The sequence below is a fragment of the Mytilus californianus genome, unplaced genomic scaffold (genome assembly GCF_021869535.1).
Source record: "Mytilus californianus isolate M0D057914Y unplaced genomic scaffold, xbMytCali1.0.p SCAF_2, whole genome shotgun sequence".
NCBI lineage: Eukaryota > Metazoa > Mollusca > Bivalvia > Mytilida > Mytilidae > Mytilus > Mytilus californianus.
In genome coordinates, this window is record NW_026262668.1 from 37543700 (window position 1) to 37571438 (window position 27739).

At 31.4% G+C, this 27739-nt stretch overlaps 1 protein-coding gene and 1 long non-coding RNA gene across 2 annotated transcripts; one reads left to right on the plus strand and one right to left on the minus strand.

The window, feature by feature from the left end:
• The first annotated feature begins 106 nt into the window (after nt 1-106).
• Nucleotides 107-25946, plus strand: LOC127729813 (RNA-binding protein RO60-like). The gene is made up of 8 exons (XM_052237725.1): nt 107-902; nt 7196-7715; nt 9899-10110; nt 12339-12490; nt 14768-14909; nt 17744-18022; nt 19810-19982; nt 20888-25946. The coding sequence occupies exons 2-8, from the start codon at nt 7196-7198 to the stop codon at nt 21018-21020; spliced, it is 1611 nt and encodes a 536-aa protein (XP_052093685.1). The 5' UTR covers nt 107-902; the 3' UTR covers nt 21021-25946.
• Nucleotides 5627-19877, minus strand: LOC127729838 (uncharacterized). Its single transcript, XR_007994843.1, has 3 exons — nt 19794-19877; nt 17771-17950; nt 5627-6088 (listed from the first exon to the last, which is right to left on the minus strand). It is a non-coding gene; the product is annotated as an uncharacterized LOC127729838 (long non-coding RNA).
• Nucleotides 25947-27739: the final 1793 nt, after the last annotated feature.

Sequence of the window (27739 nt, forward strand, 5' to 3'; positions counted from 1 at the left end):
TGATTTCAGTACTCATTGTACTGCCAGTCAGTGAATCCATTGTTTAATAAATATTCTGTCGCGGCAACACGGCCATTTGAGTATACCTGGGACTATTATAACACTTAGTATAATAGTCCAAGAGTTTATGGTCCAATGAATTTGTAATCTGAGACTACTATAACACATGTGTTATAGTAGTCTCAGTTGTAATGTAGCAACAAAACGAGCTTGTTTGACCCATATTTGTCAACTTCTTTTATTGAAATTATGTAATAAGTAGGCTAATACATTGTATATCTCCTTGTAATTCTTTCAAAATTCGCAATGTTTCTGTTTTTCTTCTTCTTCAGTTTCAGAAAACCATCAACATACTGATGTTTACTTTCCGGCGCATACCTGGTAAAATTTTTTCAAATTTGTGTATTTATAAATGTAGTTAAACATAGATTGTCAATTTTTTTGTATTCCATATTTTTGTATATTTGTTATATTATTATTCATTTTTACAATTTTTCTTTGTTTTTAGATTTTTCGTTTTTATGTAGTTTTTCTAATATTTCATTTTTTATTTTTATTTTTAATTTAAGATAAAAACATGATTAAAGTCACATATAGCTCATCTTTACCTGTATAATCCTAACAAAATACACGAGTTAAAATTTGTTTGTGAAAATGTTTTGGACATCCCAAGGCCAAATGAAAAATTTCTGAAGAAACCGACGTAACTATCTCCGTGCTTATTCTAGATGATTTATTTTCGAGTAGTCAAGCAAAATCTTAGCTGCAAAATATTGTACCCATTTTAACATCTATACATAAATTGATGACGTTTTTCACGTCAATAAAGGGTTTGTCTGGCCTGGCTGAGAGCATCCTCGCATTCTTTGAATAGTTCCTCTATTTTAGCAGCTGGAACCAAGGTAAAATCTTTCAAACGATTTTTATGCTGCGAGAGTAATTTAATGATCTGTTATATTTGTTAAACATGGAAGCATACTCTCTGTAATTGTATGCTCCAAAATTACAATTTGTAATTTTGGAGCATACAATTACAGAGAGATTATGATGCACAAAGGTGTTCACGATTTCAGTATTTATTAATTATTATGCGTTTTATCGGCACAGCTGTAGCTTTTATGATGCTTGTGTTAATTAAACAAAACCAATTCAGATCCAATGCACATATCAGAAAACAACAGGTCTGTTTAGAAGGCTATTGCTCTGGCAGCTAAGTTTACCCCATAAATTCCAATAATTTGTTATCTACTGAAGTGCAAAAATGTACTATATGAGGCAGGAATGTAGGAAATAAGACGAAAAGCCAAAAACAAAAGTCACAGGAAATCGTCACAATAGTGTATAATAATGCCAGAGTACAGAGATGTTATAATAAACACCGGTATGGGTTATTACAATTTGCAGGTTCATGTATAATCTTAACATTTATATATATACAAAAAACTTAACGGGACAAAGGTATCATTGATACATGTATGCTAATTCTGACCTCTGGACTATGCTGTCATGTGATAATTTTACAGAAACGCTTAACTGTGACATAAACTGCAATATCAAATAATGATGAAGTTCTAAAAAAAGTATTTAGAAATACAAATAATTAATTAAATCATGTATAAAATATAACCACAAATTCCAAAGGGAAAATCTATTATATTTTTATATTTTGTCTGTGATTTCATACTTCGTGGTATGGAACTTGACTGAACTAAATCATGAAACTGGCGTCAATGTAAACTATACACATGTTTTTTTGAAAAATCATTTTAATTACCATTTCGATAAACATGATAAAACCAGCACAATGTTAAAGAATAAAGGTTAAGCTTTTGAATTGTTTTTCATTTACATGTCTAGTTCAAGTATTTATTTAACATTTACTAGAATATAGCGTGTGGGTGTATTTTTTTACTACTTAAAATTTTCAGCATGTTTCGAAAGAAAATCATTTACAATATACCAATATATAACATTTAACATTCGTAATTTACACATGTAATTGTAGCAAAATATTCCTTCTTTAAAATGATATCTGTTTTTGACTCGTTGTTCTTTTCTACTTTTCAACATTTTGAAAATTTGATAGTACTACACTGCCATATTGAAAGACACCATGTGGACACGTTTTGACAGAATAATGAAATGCCAAACTGAAATTTTGGAAAATCATAGAAAATTTAGAAATTATAACAGAAACACAAAAAAGAGTCTAAGTTCTAGAATAAGGTTTCAGCTTCATAATGATATTAACTATGGTTGTTTGCCTTTCGTGGTGGCATCTTCGCTAGCCAAAGGTTACGATCCACTTCCATCCTCTCCACCCTTGGCAGATTAAGCCAACATTTGTGATAACAATGTTGCGCCATCTATCGGTAGATTAAAGTCACGCCCATTCCTAATACATCATTCTTGACCAATGGTAGCACTTGAACTCTTCAATTTGGAGGTAAAAACACGGTAGCGTCTAGATTCTACACATTTGGTAAAGCAGGAAACGAAAATATACGTTGACATTAATGCATTTGTGCAAGAAACATACATAGGAACTTCTATTAGTTGAATAAAAACATTCAAATTGTCACTTAATATAGTCGTATGTTTAGGGATGTAAAGACTTGTTGCACAATAAGCACGTGGCAATTGTTTACATACAATTTCTACATTTACACGTGATCATGTTATAGGCGCTTTTTGATTGGATGCAGTGAGTTTTGACTGCAACCAATGAAAATCATTACCTTGTGTCTCAGAAATTCTATCTCAATCCACTAAGGGTGGAGAGGAGGGAAGTGGATCATAACCCTTAGCTAGCGAAGATGTCATGGTGGTAGATCCTTTAAAAAAAATCAAAACCCTGTTTTTTTATACGACTGCAAAAAAAAATTTGTGATCGTATGTTGGTATGACGTTGGCATCGTCGTCGTCGTCCGAAGACACATTGGTTAGCACAATAACTTTAGTTTAAGTGAATGGATCTCTATGAAATTTTACCATAAGGTTCAATACCACAAAAGGAAGGTTGGGATTGATTTTGGGGGTTATGGTACCAACAGTTAAGCTAAAAGGGGCCAAAAATAAGCATTTTTGTAACTTCAAGACAATAACTTGTGTTTAAGTGTATGGATCTCTCTGAAATTATACCGCAAGTTTCCATACCACAAAGGGATGGTTAGGATAGGCTTTGGGATGGGTTATGGCTCAAACCGTTTAGGAATTAGGGGCAAAAAAGGGGGAAAAAAAGGGTTTCCTGGTTAATGGACAATTTAAAAGCTGTGTAAGGGAGGTAATCCAAAAACAAAATTGTACAATGTTGTACGATGTTGGATTACCTCCCTTACACTGCTTTTAAATTGTCCATTAACCATTAGCAAAAAAAGGGGGGGAGTAAAAAAAAAATTTTTTTTTGGGGGGGGGGGGGTATGAATACGCAACAGCATAGTGTATTTCACAAAAGCAAAAAAAAAGGGGGGGGGGTAAATATTTTTTTTTTGGGGGGGGGGGGGGGGGGATCAATTGCAACAGCTTAGTGTATTGCACAAAAGCAAAAAATTGAATGTAAATTCAAATCATATAACCAATTCTAAGTTCTTTGACAGTTATGCGGTGTCAGAAACCTATTATGTGTCAAATATTTAATTGCAATCCAAATTCAGACCTGTATCAAGCACGAATATTGTGTCCATTTTCGCCCCAACTGTTCAGGGTTGGACCTCTGTGGTTGTATCCAGCTGCGCTCAGCGAAGCATTTTATTTGTTTTGTAATCCGGATGAAACTCGCAAATTTGACAAACAAGGTCTATTTCAATATGACTTTTTATTAAAAGTTGATGGCAAACATAGGTCGAAAAGGCATTAAAATGATATCTAACATGCCTAAGGGGTTCCATTTTACACAGAAGAGTAGTTTCTACTTGTCTTGGTTTTTATCCCCAATTATATTTTCTCAAGGAAGATGACCCTGTTAAGTTAGATGACCTTTAAATATAACAGGAAATGGACCTACGTTATGATTCTGTATATTATTTATCATACTTCCGACAGAAACAGACATGAATTATCACACCGGGGGAGTTCCGATTGATCTCGAGCCATGTTTCCATTCCTTTTAAATATACAATTCCTTGGAGTTCATAAAAACGTTAATGGATATGTAACAGTTTTGGACCAACCCCTCAAAATGAGGGATAACCCCTTAAAGTAATGACTACTGTAACAAAAGAGGGACGAAAGATACCAGAGGGACAGTCAAACTCATAGATCGAAAACAAACTGACAAAGGCCATGGCCAAAAATAAAAAGACAAACAGACAAATAATAGTACAGATGACACAACATAGAAAACTAAAGACTAAGCAACTTAACCCCACCAAAAACTGGGGGTGATCTCAGGTGCTCCGGAAGGGTAAGCAGATCCTGCTCCACATGTGGCACCCGTCGTGTTGCTTATGTTATTACAAATCCGGTAAATAGTATAATTTGGTAAGTCACATTCGTGAGAAGGGAAGGGTATTGTAGTTACGACATAAGGAACAATGTATCCCTTTTATGAGTGGTAAATTTCAAGTGATAAACATTTTTTTTTTTAAACAACTTTTAAGTACAAAAGGGCAAATATTTACATATTTGCAGAAACTTTTCCCAAAGAACAATATGTTTATTATCTGGTATTATATCTGCGGAACATGTCCATGAATTTTGGAAGATTCATGGACTTCAATCTTCTTTATTACTGAAAAGAAGAGGACCCCTCTTTTAGAAAAATTATTCCAAATATAATAAATTTTTCCCCTTTTAAGTTAAAAAGGCTAAGTTTTTCTTTTTTCTTTTCCACAACAGCAAAATCTTGTCTGAGGGACAGTCCCTCGTTTAAGGGCTATCCCTAATTTGGGGGGTTGTTCCCAACCTGATGTAATAGTATTTCAATTATTTTCTCTTTTTTAAAAGTTATACATGTTATATGGCACTTTTATTGTTAAACATGGTAAATAAAAGAAATTAAATTTTATAACAAATACCAGACTTAAAAAGCTTGACCATGTTTATAGGAAATGTAAAATTGAAGCCAATTATTTAGATTAATAATTAACCATCGATATCTGTCATTTCTATTGAATTGTTGTAAAATCTTTGACATTCAAATGTACACTTTTTTTTTTATAGTCTCTGGAAAGTTTATCATGTTTATTCAACTGCAATAAATGAAAACAGTAAAATACCATATACTGTATTCTAACTTTATTAGATCATGACATTGAGAGAAAATGAATGGTTTCAATGAAAGTTTGTATGAAATACTTACATATTATATGTACTTGTATGATTCTTAAAGGGGCATTAGCTACGATCTAGACAAAATACAACATGTATTAAACTATGCTATATTTGATTCAAACATTTCTACAAGCAGAACTGTGAAATAATAATATTTGAATTATTTCACTATTACATGTATTAGCAGTCATCAGTTTGATTCAATTTTGTCAAAATAAAATTAAAAAAAACATTGTTAATGCAGGGCTCACTTTTCTAGTGGTCAAAAGCAATATCCACTCACCCAGATGTTCACAACAGACGCATTGGCAATATTTCATATATAACATACAAGTGAAGAAATTTAAAGATGATACAAATGTATAATATTTATTTCTTTAGAAACAAGGTGAATGCATTGATTTTACAGATTGATTGTATGTTATTTCAAAGAGGTAACTTTTATGAATTTTTTTCTCTCATTCCGGTTCTTGTTACTCATGTTACTAGAGAGTGTACATTTTTGTACACTAAAATATTCTGATTTTCGGCATAATAAATTTGCAGCTTCATTAGAATGTTATGAAAATTGCCTTTAGTTAATTTTACATCCATTTATTGCATTTTAACAATGTAACAGTCATATATTCCTTTCCAAATCCATGAAATCGCTTGCCAAACATTGTTTAATTTTGATCACCCACCACCATATGACCATGAGATATTTATACTAACCACAGATTGGAGGCTGACCAACTATGACCAGAATCTGTTTACTTATGATAATAACTACAGATGCACAAATATTATGGTACAGCTGACAGAAGAATAATGATCCCTAAAATGAAAAATATGCGTTCCATGTGCATTAACAAACATTGAGTTAGATCTCCTTTGTTAAATGTATATATTTCCATGTACATGTAAATGCATTGTTTCAATTTATTGATGAAAGTTGCTTAAATTTGTATATTGTAAATTCAGAAATTATTGCATGCATATATTATTCATGTGTGTTATTGTGAATTTTTAAGAAGGGACAAAAATGCAAGATTAATTATTGTGATTTCAGAAAAACATGTATTTTAGCATGTTAAGATACGACACATATATATATATATATATATATATATGAATCAGTTACATGTATCAGAATGCGAGTTCTTATTATTGGGATACTCACCCAGTCGCATTATTCACATTAATAAAAACCTTGCAATAATTTCTTGATTTACAGTATCGAAGCTATGAATTTTATAATCAGAACAATTTTCCTCATTGAATTTTAATTGAAAAATGATAATCTCTTTTCCTTGTTGATTTAAAAAAAAGAAAGTGGTAGATATTTAGTTGGTAGTTTCTGATAAGTGGGAAAAATATAATCATGATAATTATGAAAAATAACTAAATATAAGACATACACTGAGACAACTGCTACATTACTTGTATTCTCAGGTATGATTTGAACAATATAAAAAGAATTAGATAGATAGGATACATCATGGCCCTTTATCATGTTTATATTATAGTAAAAACCAAACATTGTACACTGTAGAGCCGCGAGCAAACAAGCACTTCTGTTTTAATTCTCACCACTTCTCCCTAACTACATGTATGTTTCTGAAGTAGTGTGAGCCCTGTAACATATTATTGGCTTATAAGTCAATAGTTCATCTCATTTGAATCTGTATTCATGTAACCTTCAATTTATCCCTTAGCTTGAGAAGGGTTATGCATGTTCAGTTATTAAAAAGAAAAGAATGTCAACATTGGAAAGCAAAACTAGCAAAACTTGCAAGATCCATTACGTTTACTGATTCTGCACCAAAAAACTCATTCTTATATCCATGATAATTGATATCCCATGAATATAATATTGAATCCTCAGTCATGACAGTTACAGTACCTGAATCATATGAATAAACATGATAAATGTTTATTTTAGATGGCTTCAGCTGGAGACGACAAAGATCTGAAAAGATGTCGTAGGTTGTTGAATTACTACACAGAAGGCAGTGTGTACAAGGTATTGGGTCGTACTTACAGTAAAGAAAACACTGCATGTCTCGTTCATATGCTAGAAGAAAAACGTGGCAAGGAAATACTAGCAGAAGTAGAAAAATATAACGACAATTGTACCCCTTTACAGAAAGACATGCTTCTTTTCACTGTAGCACTGTGTATGAAGTCAAAGGACATTGAATTAAAACAGCATGCTAACAAAACTTTCTTATTACTTTGTAAAACTGCCAAGGAACTATTCACATTTATACAATTTCATAAAAAATTGTCAGGTGATACAAATTCACGAGGATATGGACGTTCATTACGACGTACATTGAATGAATGGTATAACAGACAAGATCCCATGGACCTTGCTATTTTAGTTATGAAGGAATCCGCATGTGGTGGATGGTCACACTCAAATGTTCTTCGCTTAGCACATATCAAGGGAAAATCTGAAGGTAAGGATGTACATGTAGTTACTAAGTTAGTGTCATGTTGCCAGGCTTACTTTAACAACGTCACAGGTTTTTGGTGCATAATTGTTTCATTGGCAATCATTCCACATCTCCTTTATATCTTTATGTCAAGAGCAAATACAATAAATGAAGCCAAAAAAACAAAAGCAAAACAGAAAGACCATAGATAAATAATAAAAAAGGATATAACCCTGTCCCATGGTGTTGTGTTCCAGGGGTTGTCACAACCATTGTGTCTGGATAAATATTGGAGATCTAGCATGATTTTCCCAAGGTTAACAAGACTGTTAGCATTGTTATTTTACAAAAATAAGATTTTAATTAATTGAAAGTGTCTGTTCTAATCCTACATTCTTTTAATTATATAAGAACCCCATCTTGTTTAATTGTGTTTTAATTTAACTCATTAAATTTAATGCATTAATAAATTGAAGACCCAGCAAGTTGTTTACAAAGTGTAATTCATCATGTTCATGATTGATTAAACATGTTCAAAAGATTTTTTTATCACTTTGGTACATATACATGTATCTTCTCCCCATTTTTGACATCATACATTTGTGGTACATTTTTTTTTTTGGAATATTTAATGCATAATTATTTACAAATGTATACATGTGCAAATGTAACATGTTGTTTGAAATCATACATGTAGTTTATTCTTCTAAAATTAGAAAAGCCAGAAATTCTTTATTTTCCTGTTAAATAAATCAATTTGACTCTCTGTTTATAACATTTCTATGTAGTGTAATCTAAATTCCTTTGCTTTATGAAAACAAAAATAAATCATAAAAAAGCATGTTTTGTTTGAAAATAATGAATTGTAATGAACTGAAAGTTGATAATTAACCAAGTTTCAAAGTGAGGTAATTTAGGCGGTATTTCTGTAACAGATGTGATCAGCATACACCAAACAATTTAACATCCCATTGAAAGCCTCTTGTGTAATCATAGGGATAATAAACTGTACTGAACACATGCATGTGCTTGTCATTCAATTATGGGGCTCCATAGGGTAGTGATAATATACTGTTTTAGTATAGCTAATCATTTCACTTGGTTTATGTAATTGATATAGGATGTTTTTAAACAACAAACATAACGTAATAATAATGAACATTAGGACAATACAAACCAGAAATATATATATTAAAGTGCAAATCTCAGCCTAAGAATCGGGTATGAAAACATGACAAACAAAAACCCACTCAAGTTCACATAAATTTATGTTTAAAATGTATAATGGTGGACGAATATAACATTCTGTTTCCTTTTCCTGTTCTGGTATTTCAAGATATATAAATTGGTTGAATTGCACTAGAAATTATCAATTAAGGGGAGCTAACTCCGTAATTTGCTATCATTCTAACTAAAAGTTATCTAGAGATTTCTCGATTTACCAGACACTCAGAAACAAAAAACCTACCATTTCTAACTTAGGATGAGGGTAACTTCAAAATAGGATGGTTAGGTCTGCGGGTTTTTTTTGTCATGTTATGAAATTCTTCTAAATTGCCTGAGTCTTACAAAGACTGGCTAGTTTCATCATCCCAAATTGTTAATCATTGACTCCAACAGGGGCCTTGGTCATAAAACTTTAATAATTTGTCCTCCTGTATTTTGATTGATTAATTTCTGAGTCTGAGTACAATAATCGTGCTTGAATTTTTTATGACCATGAGGCCAGGTATTGAACCATAAATTTTTTTATTTTGAATACGATTCCTGAGAAAATAGCAAATGATATGGGCTCTGCTTAGAATCCATACAATGCTTAACATTTTTTTCCAAATAACTCTTTGGGAAAAATATAAGCCATCAAAATATTTTCAACGGAAATCTTTGACTTTTGTGAATTTAAAAACCAATAAAGTAACCATGCAACAGGGTCAGATGAAATCCAGGGCATTGGTATGTACATGTATGTATTATTTCATTTTGCAGTAGGAGGTTTTATAACAAAATGATCAAAAAGACAAAAGACATTTTTTTTCTTGACATTACATCTCCCTTTCATTATACATTAGACCTACAAATAAATGTATCATCAGTTCTCTGGCATAATTATGATACTGTGTTTTTTTAAAAGTTACAATGCATCCCCATTGTATAATTACTCATAACTTTGCTAGCAGTATCTTTACATCATTTTTCTTCTTCTTCAGGAACAGCCATAATATTAACATACTTAGTTAAAGGAATAGAAGAGTTAAAGAAATTAGGCGAACAACCTGAGAATGTTCAGAAAGTTGTAGACTACCTCAAAACCATCCATTCTGTACGTACCTCGACTGACGAGCACCAAGTGGCCAGACTCATCGAACAACATCACTTAGGAAAACAACAAGTGCTTCCTGCTCTTCTTAACTCAAAAGAGGTAAAAAGTTAAATTTAACTCTCAGTTGAATAAGACATTCATAATAATTTATAACAGTATTTTACCATGTTTACTGCACCTAATTAATATACATGTTGTAAGTGCATTTCAACAATTGATATCTCTACAGTGATCTTTTAGGCCAAAATATTTAAAAATCCAAAACTTATACATACATTGAAGAGCTGATCAAATCAAAACGGATCCAAAGTATAGCCAAATCAGAACAAGGAATCAGAGCTTTGCATGAAGTAAATGTAATCCTTGATGTAAGATAGTTTCCAAAATTTTAGAACCGTAAATTTCAATGAACAACATTGCCCATTGTAACCAATAAAACTACCGGTATAGATTGTTTGATTGTTGATTGTAATGTCCAGTGGCAAGTATTTCATGCATGTTCAGGATGAGAACAAGTTAACAATAAATACAATAGGTAGGTCCTGTAATAGAGGCCTTCCAGGATGAAGGTCGGGAAAATTTGAACTCCCATTCGAAAATGAGGGTATCAAAAATGTAGAATTATATACACTGCTATTCAGACATGTCAGGTTGATTTTTGTCGAGCCTTCGACTTTAGTCGAAAAAGCGAGACATAGCGATCCTACATTCCGTCGGTGGCGGAGGCCGCGGCGGCGTCCCACAAATATTCACTCTAGCTGTGGTTAAAGTTTTTGAAATTTCAGTAACTTTCTTAAACTATCCTGGATTTCTACCAAACTTGGACAGAAGCTTGTTTATGATCATAAGATAGTATCCAGAAGTAAATTTTGTAAAAATAAAATTCCATTTTTTCCGTATTTTACTTATAAATGGACTTAGTTTTTCTGCCGGGAAATATTACATTCACTCTGTGGTTAAAGTTTTTAAAATTTTAATAACTTTCTTAAACTATCCTGGGTTTCTACCAAACTTGGATAGAAGCTTGTTTATGACCATAAGATAGTATCCAGAAGTAAATTTTGTAAAAAAAAAAAAATCCATTTTTTCCTTATTTTACTTTTAAATGGACTTAGATTTTCTGCCAGGAAACAACACATTCACTCTGTGGTTAAAGTTTTTAAAATTTTAATTACTTTCTTATACTATTTTGGATTTGTACCAAACTTGGACAGAAGCTTGTTTATGATCAAAAGCTAGAATCTAGAAGTAAATTTTGTAAAAATAAAATTCCATTTTTTCCGTATTTTACTTTTAAATGGACTTAGATTTTCTGCCAGGAAACAACACATTCACTCTGTGGTTAAAGTTTTTAAAATTTTAATAACTTTCTTATACTATTTTGGATTTGTACCAAACTTGGACAGAAGCTTGTTTATGATTTAATGCTAGTATCTAGAAGGAAATTTTGTTTTCTTCCAGTTAACATTACATTCAGTCTGCAGTTAAAGTTTTTAAACATTTATTAGATTCATAAACTATCCTGGATTTTTACCAAACTTGGACAGAAGCTTCTTACAATCAAAAGATAGTATCAAGAGGAATATTTTTATTGATTTACTTCCTCACTTTTGTTGAGCCTGCGATTAACAGAAAAAGTAGGCGAGACACTGGGTTCCGCGGAACCCTTACGAATTTTGTATTTAATACTTGTAAACGTTCCAAATAAAACATTTGAAATACCCAAGAAATGTCAAACTGGGAAAAAGTGGTGTTACATACAATATTTGATTGGGCATTTTGGACATGTTAAAATAAGAATTTACTTGTAATTTTCATTAGAAACTTTTTATGATGTATATATGTGAAACACTCAATAAGTGAATCTGCTTGGTGACAAAGTTACAGAAACTGTAAAGTACTAAAGCTGTAGAGCACAGTATATATGTATGAGACAGAAACTGTAAAGTACTAAAGCTGTAGAGCACAGTATATATGTATGAGACAGAAACTGTAAAGTACTAAAGCTGTAGAGCACAGTATATATGTATGAGACAGAAACTGTAAAGTACTAAAGCTGTAGAGCACAGTATATATGTATGAGAGTCTGAATGGGGTTTACAGAATAGAGAATAGTTGGTCAAATCTACAGAAAAATTGACCAAAAAATGAAAAATAATGTCATTAATCAGGTGCTTAGATGTTATAAAGATCATAGAATAGAGAATAATGGGGAAATATATATAGAATAGATAAAAATTACATTAAAAAAAATTACAGAAATGAAGGACCCCCCCCCCCCCCCCCCAGACCCTCATGTATAAAGTATTCGAAATATTTATTTGAAGATTTGGGGAGCTTTGGTATCTGAGATGACAGCTGGAGAAGTTTTAGAGAACTTTAACAAACTTGCCAGTGTTGGGTTCCTAGAGATTGCTCATGATGGCAGTAAGAAAATTGTAGAAATGTTACGCAGCGAGGAAGTCCTCCAGAAGTCCAAGTAAGTTAGAATATAAGGTTAAAGAATCACTTGATACTCTAAAAATGAAAAAAAGACATAACTGAAACTAATGCTCTATGGATAATCATAATAAATTTATAAAAGAATAGAGATAGTCAATTTATTACAAGGTTCTCACATTTTTTTCCGTCTGGACTCACAATATCAGAATCCTGTGCATTCGTGGGATGCATCTTGAGGGGTTTGCCATGTAAACACTTAAGGGCAAGGATGTATACAACAATGGGTCATAATATGGCCTTCAACAATGAGAAAAACCCATACTGTATGTGTTTGGAGTGGGGTGTAGGGGGGAATAAAAAGATTTGGTTGTTTGTATTTATAAATATATGCTATATCATTCTGACTAATCAAGTGTCATAAAAGATCACTCTATTCGAGGTTGTCCACTTAGCCAAATAAGACACTTTAAATCGAAAATATTTGACATGTTTTAGTTACAGTACAATGGACTCATCCTTTCAAAAAAGGAAAGTCCCTAATCAAATGGCAAAATCAAAAGCTCAAACACATCAAACGAATGGATAACAACTGTCATATTCCTGACTTGGTTCAGGCTTTTTCTTATGTAGAAAATATATCATGGTGAGAACCCTGTGTATTAGACCTGTAAATCCAAGGAATCAAGTTTTCTTATAAAAATAAGGAGATGTGGTATGATTGCCAATGTCCACCCATGTTCAAATGAAGTGGATGTAAGCAATTATAGGCAACCATACAGCCTTTAACAATGAGAAAAACCCATACCGTATAGTTAGTTGTCTAACTTGCATACTGTAAATTTAGAAATTATTGCAAGATTTTTATAAATGCCAATAATGCGACATGGCGAGCAGTGTTCTCCCCAGAATTTTCAAATAGCACCATGGAAATTAACATAGCACTGGTTTTTAAAAAAATATAGCACCATGGCCCCTATACATTCTATTATAAAATCATCCAAGATAGCACCAGGGTACCACAGTGCTTTAAGGCCCTGGGGAGAACACTGGGCAAGTATTGCAATAATCAGAACTTGCATTCTGATATATGATTCATTTATCTGTATTCAGATTGTCCTGAAATTGCAATAATTAATCTCGCATTTTTGTCCATTTTTCAGAAATGGCAATAATGAATGCACCCAATAATTTCTGAATTTGCAGTATATGAATGATTAGGGTCCAGCTAATGTATGTTTGTTGGACCTAGTGTCTAGTAATAGTTTTAACTGAAAATTACACTCACTTTTGTTTGTAATGATAAAGTTGGGTTTTGTGTACCAATACTGTTAATTACGTTGTAACCAATATTAAATGAAAATAAACTAACACGATATATGAATATTTTAAAAGTTAATTTACATTTTAAAAATTCATTTGTCATATTAAACTACATGTTAAAGTTCAACTACTGTGTATTATTTTTATTCCTACAGAGCACCTACAGAAATAGTTGTTTAAGTTGTTTACTATTTCCTATGAATATATATTTCATTAAATTCAATATTCTGGGTTAAAAGTTTGATCCTAAGTTTCATAAATGAAGTATTTGCGCATCAACTTCTTATTAAAGTGTATTAAGTAATCAGGAATGTGGAGGCACTCAAGGGATTTTGATTTATCAAATATGAAAATTTATTTTATTATCATTAGAGAAACAGAATTCAGTTGTAAACTTCTATGTGATTTGGTCTCTGGTGGAAAGTTGTCTCATTGGCAATCATACCACATCTTCTTATTTTTATCTTACATAGTTACTCGTGGATTATTGGATTTATCGAATCTCTATAGTTTTAAAATTATTGAATTTAAAGTATTGCTGGGGTTTGGACTTTAAAATTCGATAATTTAACTATTTTGATTCGATAAAGTCCAATAATGCACTGATATCAATGTAAGAATCTTAATGTGTCTAAACTTAAAATTTTAATCAACAGCTGATGTATATTTGATAGTCCATTTTCTAAGATCCCTGAATTTTTATAGATATTAGAAAATTTTTTTTTTAATATCCTGCTGACTTTCACTCTACCTATTGGTGTGGTATTTCTGTGTTTCACAATAGCTAAATTTTGCTTTTACCTATTTACAAACATAATGTTGGGAGTGAAAAAGCTTCCTTTGAACTTTTAGAAACCAGATTCGAATTTTAAGATTTTAAAGATATTTCTTTCCTCTCTGAATGATTTGCAGAAGAAGATATTTAAAAATTACTTCTGGTAGACATAAATATATATGAAGATGAGGCATCTTAAAGCTTAAGTCTTTATTGCAGCATACAACCAATAGATGTGGTAATGGCCTTATCAGCATATGAACATGGTAAAGCAGGGAAGGTGACCTGGATGAGGAACGAGGCAGTCATTGATGCACTCAACTTTGCCCTTGAATCCACCATGAAGGTTAATGAATCTAACGTATGTAGTAGTTGATAAACCATGTTAAGGGTTGAGGGTTTTTGGGGTAGATATTGCATTCATGCAATCAAAAACCTGATAGGGACTTGCTTGAAATCTTATTACTACTTTTGGAGAACAAAATCATAGTGCATTGAGGTGATTTTTCTTTACAATTTCAAGCAATTTATCAGTGAAATGTATACTCAGATATATTCAAGTAATTAAATAATGCTATGTGTATAATTATTCTTTCAAGAAAACTATTTTAATCAAAATTACATCTACATGTATTTCTTCTAAAATTTATTTAAAGCTAATTTATAAAGATTGGAGTTCATGATCTCCCTTTGTTCATAAATTGTATTGGAATTATGAACAAAGGAAGATTTCTCCAATTAAAAATATGCCTCTCATTGATAGCATTGTGCAATGTTTTGGTGAATGCAACCTTTACCTTTCAATGCTCACAAGTACTTCGGTTTTCTTTTACTTTTTGACTTATTATCAGAATGCTCTTGTTGTTTTTACAAGTATGAATATAGATTCTACCATTACATCAAGCGTAATACCATATTTCTCCACTTGAGACCGTTAAATTTTCAAATTGAAGAAGGGAGGCTTGCCGAGCATTTAAATATTCAAAATTTAACTGTGGAGAGTTGAGAAATATTGTATTGCAGGAGATTTGGTAGTAGTATAATCAGTTTTTTTAATGACTTTTAGACGATATGCAGACAAAATTAATCCTTCTTTTCCGATGATCTGCAAAAAGATGTGTTCTTTCTATGTTACGTCATCAGGCATGGTTACCTTTTTATACGACCGAAAAAAATTTTGTGGTCGTATATCATTGTATATTGATATCACGTCGTCAGCGTCGTGCAAAGACATTTGGTTCCTGGACAATAACTTTAGTTTAAGTGTATGGATCTCTATGAAATTTAATCAAAAGGTTCAATACCACAAAAGGAAGGTTGAGATTGTTTATGGGAGTGATGGTCCCAACCGTTTAGGAATTAGGGGCCAAAAAGGGGCCAAAACAAGCATGTTTCTAGTTTCAGGACAATAACATGTGTATTAGTATTTTGATTGCTCTCAAATTGTACCACAAGGTTCAATTCCACAAGTAACAGGTTAGGATTCATTTTGGGGGTAATTGACCAAACCGTTCAGGAATTAGGGGCCAAAAAGGGTCTAAAACAAGAATTTTTCTAGTTTTCAGACAATAACTTGTGTTTAAGTGTATGGATGTCTCTTAATTTGTACCACATTTTACAAAAAGAAAATTTCAAAATAAAATTTTTTGGAGGGGAGTGTAAATTTTTTTTTTTTTGTATTAGGGGGGGGGGGGGCAATTTTTTTTTCACAAAAGAAATTACTCTTCAAATAGGGGGTAAACAATTTTTTTAGGGGGGGTAAAAAAAATTTTTTTTTAGGGGGGTCAATTTTTTTTCCTCAAGAAATTGTCAATTTTCCAAAGAAAAAAATTGGGGGTCACAATTTAATTTTGCTAAATCTTTGTATATAGTCTGAAAACAGATTTACTAAGTATTGCGCTACAGCACAGTGTATTGCACAACAGCAAGAAATCTTCAATTGAATATAAATTCAAATCATACAACCAATTTCAAGTTCTTTGACACATTTATTCTGTGTCAGAAACCTATAATGTGTCAAATATTTAATTACAATCCAAATTCAGACCTGTATCAAGCTTGAATATTGTGTCCATTTTTGCCCCAACTGTTCAGAGTTGGACCTCTGCAGGTCGTATCCAGCTGCGCTCGGCGAAGCAATTAATTTCGTGATGTCACAATAGGAAATTCAGAGGAAAGCAAGAAAGTTTGAGGTCATAATTCAATTTTGACCCATGAACATGATGAAGAACTGAGAACAAATGAACCACATGTTGATTAAATAAGAATAATTCACAGGTCTGGAAAAGGATAAATTGGCTAAGAATTAGAGAAATAGATGTATGTACATTTTTGTATTTTCAATGTGCAATTATAGTTTATATATGAGTTGGGAGTATACACCAATGAGACAACAACCCATTGTCACAAAAAAAAAGACATCCAGAGCTGAAGATATGATCTTGAACAATAGGCTTTCAAAATGTCAACTTCTAAAGTTGCTGTTTTTAAAAAAATTTAAACGAAAAATTTTGCAAATTACACATGTATTTTTAAACTTTTTAACACCAGTAAAAATTTAAAAGTTAAAATAGTATTTTAATTTTTCAAAACTTTCTTTAAGAAAGTTACTTGTTTATTCTCCAAAACTTATAATTAAGACCTATGTCATTATTGACAGCACATGATTGTTTATTAATTTTGCTTCACCACAAGATAACAAATAAAGCAAGGTATTGTTATTTCAATATCATTTAGTGCTTGAATACATACATAGATTCTATCACTGCATCTAGTGTATTATGATATTTCTCCAATCAACACAGTTAAATTTTAAATATTTAAAATTTAACTGTTGAGAGTTGAGAAATATCGTAATACACAAGATATAGTGGTGGAATCGATTTAAAGGTGATATCTAAACAAGTTTATCCTTCCTCTTCAAAGATTTGAAGAAAGTTGTGTACTTTAATTTATATGTGACGTCATCAGGCATGGGCTTTTTTTTCATGATGTCGCAATAGGAAATTCAGAAGAAATCAAGAAAATTTGACTTCATAATTGAAATTTCAACCAATCATTTGCCAAGAACAAAGTTTTCTCTAGAGATGAGAAATATTTTTCTCACACCGATCGAGACATGTGAAAATAGCATGAACATTAGAGAAATTAACTTTTTCAAGCACTGCTATATTTATTATTGAAACTGTTTTTCAGAACGCCAAGTCTACAAACAAGCGTTACCTTATTGGAGTCCGAGTTGGATCAAACACGAAAAAATCCACTGTTCGGGGTACACAGTCACTTCCTTCCCTGGTTGCTGCTTCTGCTATTGCCATGGTTACTGCTAGGAAAGAAGACAAGGTCCAGCTAGTTTATTTCGCAGACAAGGCCACAGAGTTGACCTTGACTTCAGAATCATCCCTGAAAGAAATTACTGAAGAAATATCAAAACAGATTTTAGTTTCGGCAGCACTTCCTCCAGTAGGGACTGGTGTAAGTTACATATTGATATCATAAGTTTCTCCCTAGCAAGAATTTTTACAGTTTTATTAAGTCAAAGGTCAATATGCCATGAGAATAGATTGTTTGGAGACAATTTTGACTGTTTTCCTAAAATCATTTCAATTTACCAGCTTCAAAAATTATTGTAATATAAACATTAATATCTTATGGCATGTTCAAAATATATCCCACCCTTTCTACCTAGTAAAATTTCAAAACACAGAAGCTAATTTGATGTACCCTAAATCAAGGCTTCCAAAATTACTTTTAGCCAGCCGGACATTTTATATATTATCCCGATTTTAATCCCTTAAGACTAAATAAACAAAAGGCAATTATGGTATTCAGTTGCTGAGTTGGCCATCCCAATGATTGACATTAAAAAAAAACCGATATTAAACTTTCTTTGATTCAAATTCGAAGTTCTGACGTAAACTGTTAAATTGGTAGTGCATCATTCGAAGTGTGCAACATCAGCTTATTTATATCTGCCTTATACTCTTTATTTGTGCAAAATAACGTTGTCAAAAACTTTACATTCGTTAAAATCTTATACGGGATGTTATCTTGACAATGGTAAAACATGGACCAGAGACGGATACGTAAATTCCGTGTACGTTTGCAAAGCATGAATGAGTGTACGTAGCTCTTTCTACGTTATTTCTTCAAGAAAATAATCAAAATAAACGTGAGATAAAGGTATCAATGACAATTTAAGCATTTTTTGAAGAAATTAGGATGCATAATTAAATTTTACACCTGCGCACATGCGCACACGTGTACTAGTTTAAACAGAGACATGTCTCTGGTTCAAACAACGTGGTTATTATTCATTTTCACCTTTTTAATTTTTTCATCAAATCATATTTGTTAACGTATTTCTGATTATTTAAATCTTTTTGACTAAATTAATTAGATGCAAACCGCTGAAATGTAAGAAAATAACTTTGAATAGACCGATCAATGTCCGGTTCAAAATAGTTTACCTGTCACCTGAACAGGTAAATTTCAGCTGTTCGTCAACTAATTAGCCTTGATTAAAACGAGAAGGTATTAAAGTAGGGTTTGTTTTGATAGTACTTAATGATCATGTCACTTTCATGACCGGAAATGTGTGGCTGTTAAAGGCAACAGGTTGGGTCAAAAAGATCGCGAAATTATGTTAAAATGACCGTCTCTTAAGAAAGCCTTGAAAACTAAAAAGTAGATGACCGTTTCATGCTTTGCCCAGCCGGACTTTTACCGGACATTATACAAATGTCCGGAATATATGACCGTTTTGGAAGCCTTGCCCTAAATGCATTTTTTAATAGATTTATTTTATGTCAGTGATGCTAGAAACCAAATACTTGAAATTGAAGAATAAATCAATGTTCACATTCATTTCATGACATGTTCTTGTCCGGCAAATGGTTGAAACTTGGTGATCAGTCCATTCATCCTCATTCAAATTTGTTTCTGGTAAAAACTGAACACACAAGGTGATTGTGATAAAATCCTACATGTTGAATATGAGTAATTCCCTGAAAAGGAGTGATATGAGGTGAAAACACTCTAAATAATTCAATTACAATCCTGCCTTATACATAGCATATATGTAATAGCTATGAAATATACAAGGAGATATTTCAGAGTGAATAACTCATAATGAAAATTGACCACCAATTATGTGCCAGCTAAGGACAAAATGGCTGATATTGATAACTTTTATATTTTTAGAAAACCTATACTGCAATAAAGTAAATAATTGTATACATCTTACTTTAATATTTTTACAGGATACGCCAAAGCAACCATGTGACCTAACTGCACCAATCAGATGGGCAACTGAAAACAGCAAACAAATTGATGTATTTATCAATATAACAGATTCACTTGATAGAACAGGGGACATAACTCCATCAAAGGCACTCATGCAATACAGAAAGGAGATGAATATGCCAAAAGCCAAGTAATAAATAATTTTTAAAAATGTACATGTGAAATTTTGATTTGGTATCTTCTTACCATATAAAAATGTACTTCCTTAATTTAGTCTTACAATCAATCCTTTGTAATTGGCCAGGTTGGAGGAAGTCCAAAACTGGCTTTATAGTATGGTGATGTTGGGGAGGGATAGGGATGGGCAGGCAGGCTGAGAAAAGCAAATAACTTATTTGTGTAATCAACTCCTCCTACAGTTTTCAACCCAGATCCTTGAAACTTCACAGGAAAATTGCACATATTGAAATTGTGCACCTGCTAAAATGGAATGTTTTGAGGAATTTTTTCCTCATTTTTCCAGACTTGGGAACTTAGTAATTTTTCAGCAAAGTTTATGATTGGAGATACACACTTTGTGTATACACACTTTGTGTAATCAGCTCCTATAATTTTCAAGTGTGATCCCTGAAACTTCATATGTAGATTGTTAAAGTTGTGCACCTGCTATCGTGGAATTGTTTGAGGATTTCTTTCTCATTTTTCCAGACTTGGGAACTTAGTCATTTTTCAGAAAAAAATTATGAGAGAGGGTTCAAGTTTTCAACTTCTTTTACAGTTTTCAACAAAGATCCCTAAGACTTCATAGAAAGCTTTTACACATGCATAGTATAAATGTTTTTACTGTTCACTTAAGTTATTTTCTTTGAACAGTAGAATAGAAATAACACAGTACTGTATTTAAGGAGTAGCCAATATCAGTGGGGATTTGATGTATTTGGTAAATTGGCATTTATAAAAGAAAACCCAGATATTTTCAATGGTCACATCCCAAATTAACAGAAGCATCTTTTCAAATGCAGTACTTTTATGAATTATCATAGATATGACCATCAGCAACAATTAACTTTTACCTTTTTTTTACTTACATTTCAGGTTAGTGTCATGTGGACTTTGTAATGCCAACATGAAGACAGCTGACCCTAATGACCCCAGAATGATTGACATTGCTGGATTTGATGCAACAGTTCCTTCTGTCATTAACAAGTTTATATTGGATGAATGTTGACACCGTCCACTGTGTTAAAACAGCAAGGTCCAGCAAACTTGCCACATAATTCTAGTCCAAGAAGGATTTGTGGACAACATATAGCTTTTTTTGGCACAATTATAGTGCTTCCTAAGGTTGTCAGTTGCTTGCCTATTGTTTTTGTTTCAAGGCAGGAGGAACACATATAATTCCGGCAAAAGTTCTGTGATGAAAAATATAACCCGTCTCTTAGACCAAGTGAACTGTGAACTACACAAGGAATTTAAAACTTCAGTTGTTATTTCATATATTTCGAACATTTTTTGTTTATTTATGTTTTCAGAGTCCTTTTTTTTAAGAGGTGAAGTTCCAACATTTTTTGTGGAATTTATGACTGAGACAATTCCAAAGCAAATATTTTATTGATTAATGCAATGAACATATGATTTGTAAATTGGAAATATTTTATGCCTTTTTGATATTTGAATATTTTGTTTTTATTTATTTATATATCATATTTAACAATGTTGTAAGTGCAAAGGTCAAGATGTTAGCAATTTTTGTTTTTGTTATTTGTCAATTTTCTTTTGTTTTATATGGATTAGGTATTTAAGAAAGAAGTTTATGTTAAGAATACTTTATTTTTAAGAAATGCATGCATACAAAAAAAAAAAAAAAATTATATATAGCTAAAAAAAAACTCAACAGCTTCCAATTATGTTCATACTATATAAGTTTAAAAGCGTTGAAAAAAAAACCCAAATAAAATGACTAAAACGACGAAATAAATGTGAGCTATATTTTGCTATTATATTTTCTATAACTTGCCTTGGTGTTATGAAACTTAATTTGTTTCCTTTTCCCAGAAGCAATGCTTGGGTTTGCTTTTATTAAAAGTACAAAGTTAACTTGCTTTTGTAGTTTCATATTATTATCAGGATTGATCTGAGACCGTGTCATCAATCAGCCAACTTCCAATTCATGTCCATTCCAAAAATGGTCCAATAGTTAAATAGTTGCTGCCTCATTAATGTATACCAAACATCTGGTTTAACACAGAAGAGAAAACCCCCCAAAATATCATTTCAATGTGTTGTTTTTATCTTTATACATGTTTGTTAAGCTTGGGGTTTTTCAGGAAATCCATATGATTTGCAGAAAAATTATTTACATATTAATTCATCATATGTACTATTTATTCATTTGATTGAGGTCAACTGAATGTTATGCTCTGACAATAAAACAACCTTAAAAGGTAAAAAAAATAATAAGACAGCCTATTTATTGTACAGGCAAGAAAATAAAAATATAATGAAATAATATTAATATATAAATATATTATTTATGATCTGGTGTTTGGTTTGAAATTTTATTGTGGATGTTGACGCTTTTAAGCTTGTGGTGGATACTAATCAGAGCTGTGTTATAAGTGATGCAATCCAAACAACTTTTGAAAAATAAAGTTATAAAGTAAAACTACTACATTTTTCTCTTTAAAGAAGTTGAGGATACCCATTCAATTGAAAGATCAGTCTTACTGACTTCAATAAACTTTACAAGACTTTCTATGTATGATCAATTTTGGAACTTGGTAGTTGGGAAAAGATAAAGACCATATCACATGTTTGCAAAATTTTCAGTATTGTATATTGGGTTATAAATTTTCTTTTGAGAAAACTGTAACTTTTTCTGTATGTAACTGAATTTATTTCTGACATTATTATCTCAATATGATTGGTTTATCTTTTATTGTTCTAGAAATACAAATGAAATTTTCATGCTGTTTTTGCCTGTAATGAATTCTGTTTCATGACTATGGATAGTAATGGAAATTTTATCTTTAAACATATAAAATACAATTCTTGACACTTCTGATGGTTCACCAGTATATTTTCATCCTTTCCCAGGCCTTCAGATTGAAAAGCCCTGCATTTAAATTGAATAATAATGTTATCAGTAGCATAAAAAAGTCTTACAAAAATACCAACTCAAAAGTAAATTTAACAAGGTGGAAGTCCATAAAATCTGACGATAATCAAACGTTAGACTACATATCATATTTAAAGGGTCAGCATGCATTGTAAAAATTTCTATGTTATTTTGAATTGTATATATATATATCTATATATAGGGCCAAACTTATATTGTCTCTTAAATGTTGGATAGAAATACTCATTATGTCTTAAAACGAATTATGTATGAAAACTTCCTATTTTTTGTATTGAGAAGGATGTCCATTTTATATATTTATTTAAATATGCATATTTTTGTTATTATGTTTGTTGTTTATTGAAATTGTATTTACACCATGCATAACTGGCAATAGTAAAGGACGAATTCATAACTATTAAGCATTTTTATTGAAGCCAGACAAAATTTTGATCTAAATATATTTGACCTAATGGGACAGTAATCAAAAGTCATTGAATGAAAAATATTTTTTAACATTTGATTAAATCAGTTTTGAAATTAAAAGTACTTTGATGTACTGATATAAATTTTAGGGACAATTGTATATATCAAATCTTCTTTAAACATGGAAATAATCAATTAATTTCAGAAAAGCACTTTGGACACACACAATTTATGAAGTGTTATTTTGATTTTAAATCCTGTTGTAACCATGGTGACAACAATTATTCTAAAAGTATATATATATAATTTTTAGCCATTGAACTGCAGACTTACAGGATGATAGAAATTACCAAACTTAACTATGCATTGAAGCAGAGTTGCAAAATCTGTAAGTTCTTTTAAGTCTTAATAGGTGTTTTTGGCCAGGTTGTATGAAGTGCAAACACAGCAAATAACAGTAGTATAGTGAATTTCATTTGTGCAAAAAATAAAGGGTACGCATTTTGTGTTGTCAGTTTTTGCTACAGTTTTCAACACCGCACGTTCAGTCTTTCTAGAATGGTTTCATATAGATTAAAGAAGTGCACCTAATTTTGTGTACACATTTGGAGAATTTATGATTTTCCAGATGGTGAAACTTACTGTAGTTGACCGACACTAAAAGCTCATAAAACATAGAATTCAAATCCTCAGGAAAATGTTTTGCCTTACATTTACTGCATCCTTTGTTAACAGTAGTTAATAGTTCATTCAGACCATATCAGGTTGAATTTTGAAAGTGACATTTGTCACCTTTCTCTAAACCTTGTGGTGAAGTGCAATATATCGTCTCTTACAGATTAATTCCCTACCATATCATAATATTGGTGCTTTAACAGTAAATGTTAAAACAAAGGTTGTTAACTTTTTACTAATTGTGGATTCATTTATTTATGTTGATTTAATTTTTAGAGTTGGATAAAAATTTGCTATTTTGAAAGTGCAAGTACTGAATTTTGTTGAATCATCATTTGCTCCTTTCACTAAAAATATGTATTTCAGTGAGTATTTAAATTTGTTGTTTTCTCTTATCCAAGAAATCCTCTAAAAATTGATATCCTGTTCATTATTAATGATTCCACAATATTTTGTATTAATATTTACCATTTGAATTATTGCCAATATTTATAAAGAATCTCACTTTCTTTTTGTGAGTTGTGTTTTTTTTTACTCCAGGATTTACACTAGTCAAACATTGTCATATTGTAAACAAAGTTGATCATTCATAACTATTTTGAAGATCATACAGTAAACATATTTGTCATTTGTTCAGTTATATAAAACACATGCCACCATTGTTTATACATTGCACTGTACATACAAGATATATTTAAAATTTGAATGCATAAGAATATTATACTTTAACAGTAAGATTCAAAAAGATATACCTTTTTGCAAGATTAATGATATTTCTATACTTTCATTGCATGATCTAATTAAAACTATTAGAAAATTAACCATTTGATTTTCTGCAAAGTAATCAACATAAAGTATGATTCAGTGTTAAATTTTAAGAAATTTAAATTTATATTAATGAATATAAAATGTTTTCAATGTAAGATCAAATAGTTCAGATAAATTATAAGTATGATATTTCCTATGTTAGTATTAAGATGATTTTTTCTTGTATATGATTATACATGTACAAATAAGATGAAATAATCCAGAGGCAGCAATAACTAACAAGTATTTAATATAATGCTACTGAATTCATTGTTGTGCTGAAAATTTATAAAGCATATAATATTCTTGGAATATTTTCTATTTTAAAATAAAGCAAATTCAGTGAATGCTAGGAACAGCTGTTATGAAGGAAGGTATGCAATACTGGTTTCCAAATTAAAACCAAGTGTTTGTTTTTTCTTGTGGCTATTAGGAAATGTTTTTTTATGCAACCCAGTAGCTTCCGCAGCTGTCTTTGAAGTAGGCAGCATTATATTTTAGATTTCTATCTTATAAAATTTGGGTCCTTAATGCCTTTCAACTTCGTACTTATCTGGCCTTTAAACTATTTTTATTTGAGTTTCCCTAATGAGTCGTTTGTAGACAGAACACATCTGACATACACAAATATAGCCTTGTATCTTCGATGAGTTTTTTAATAGACCATCAAAGAATTGAAGAAACTCTCCCGTATCTTGATATATATATATTTATATGTATTAGCACCTGAGATCTTTAATTGGTTTATATTTAATATTTTAACCTTAAGACATGTAGCAAAAAAAACAGATTTGTACAGAAGGAATTTTAAGTTTGCCCATTCATACATGAACACTGAACCAGAGTCTGTCTGCACATAGTATTGCATTAGAATCTCAGTTAACAATTTCTTTCAAAGTAAATTGTTAGAGTATTATTTTCATTTACAAATTATCACTTATTTATTATGAAGTCTGTTCTGAGTAAATTTAGAAATGTATTCAGAAATTATGAATGTTATGGTCAAAAAGTTGTTGTGATCATTAAATTGATCAGATAGATATATTTTTGTGGTACTTGTAATGTAATTTTGATTTTGCTATGGGCATTGCATATTCTGTTAATAAAGTATACTGTAGTACACTTTTATTACTTTGCTTGTTATATTTAAGTCTATATAGTAAATATTTATTATATGGATTAAGGTGTTTTATATTGTAAGTACATTTTCTGATATCTTACATACCATTTTTTCCAGTGGCAGGCTAAATTTACCGCCCTTCATTCCAGGGAAACCACTTTGCACCACTAAAAACTTTGTTCTCATCATGAATATGACATAAATTGCTCTAGAGGTTAAGCTGATAACAATCACTCAATGAATCAATCCATTTTTCCTCAATAGATTGATATTATCAATGTTTTTAGTTTCTAAAATTTGTGGAGTTGTGAGAGCTATTCTTGATTAACTTGATGTAATTGTTCTAAAACTAACATTTATGTACCAAAAGGCAAATTGCCTGTCCACTGAAACCTCAAATAATGCTAAAAAGGCTCTTCTTCATTGTCACTTTGATTATTCCTGCTTTTCTTGGAATACCAGACTATCCCAGAAATTAAAAAAAAATACTTCAAATTGGCCGAAGCAAAACTGTAAGATTCATTAACAGATATTCTCCAAATTTTGACAAACCAGAACTATCCAGATTCGGTTTTCTGAAAATTGAAAACAGAGTTAATCAATCTTGATTGGCACATTCATTTGCATATGCACACAATCTACAAAGACAAATGTCCACAATATCTGAACAACAATGCTTGAAAAGTCAATGAACATGAAAGGTACAACACAAGATCCATCCCTTTGAACTTTGTTGTTACAAAAATCAAAGGGATATATTCTTTATCATTCTGTTTTGATGCAACCAAGGACTGGAACATGCTTCCTAGTTCTTTAAAGTTAATTGAAGACCTTGTCATTTTTAAAGCAGAGTTAAAATTCACAGGCACTTGTCTCTGTAAAAAAATACCTATATACTTAAATGTTATAAAAAGTTTAAAAGTAATTTTCTTAGACAGAATAGTGCCTGTGTTAAAATTATATCTTTAAAATCTCGTTGATTTGTGAATACCTAAATAACACCTAAAAAACTAAGCTAAAATTGTGCCATATTGTTCTTCATTGACAAGAGTTATACATAAAATTCATTCATATTTATGAACTACAAGTCAAATATATATCATTTTTATTCCTCTTAAACACTTTTCAAATTGGGCCAGATCGACTTTAAATATGTGAGGGATCGACTTGGGCTGGATCGACATGGGCCGGATCGACATGGAAGCTGGAAATCGGAGAGGATGAGGGAGAAACGATGTTTTTGTTTCCCCACTTTTTTGGCAACAAAAAAATTATTGAACTAAAAAAATGACAATGACTAAATTCTAGGCTATTAGACTAGGAAAGGTGTTTTGCATGCCACTCTTCAGTCTATTTTTATACCACTGGGGACAATGCCTTTACAGTATGTAAAGCCTTAATGCCAATAGTTTGTCGAGCCTGTAATCACCCTGTGTAATACGAGGCAACAGTAGTTTACCGATATTCAAATCTTAAAAAGCCGTTAAAATGACACAAAAGAGGTAAAAAAAGATAAAAAAATTACGAAATCACATGAACTCAAAAAAGAAACTAAATCGGATGCATCTACAGGGTAAAATTTAGACAACAGCAGTTTACCGATGGTCAAATCTCATAAATAGATTTAAAAAATCCATATGAAGCTAACACACAAAAACTTTTGGAATCGCATGAACTCCAAAAGGAGTGGAAAGCGGGTGCATCGACAGGTTAAGTGTCTCCTGACATGCATGCATCACCTGCCATGTGACCAACACTCATTCAAAATATCGCAATCGAGAATAGGACACAATCTGAAATA

What these genes read in the sequence shown, in the direction of transcription:
- LOC127729813 (XM_052237725.1), top strand. Translation starts at nt 7,196, where the DNA reads ATGGCTTCAGCTGGAGACGACAAAGATCTGAAAAGATGTCGTAGGTTG. An exon ending in TGAAGGTTAATGAATCTAAC is followed by an intron (nt 14,910 to 17,743) that starts GTATGTAGTAGT and finishes ACTGTTTTTCAG; the next exon opens with AACGCCAAGTCTACAAACAA. An exon ending in TTCCTCCAGTAGGGACTGGT is followed by an intron (nt 18,023 to 19,809) that starts GTAAGTTACATA and finishes ATATTTTTACAG; the next exon opens with GATACGCCAAAGCAACCATG.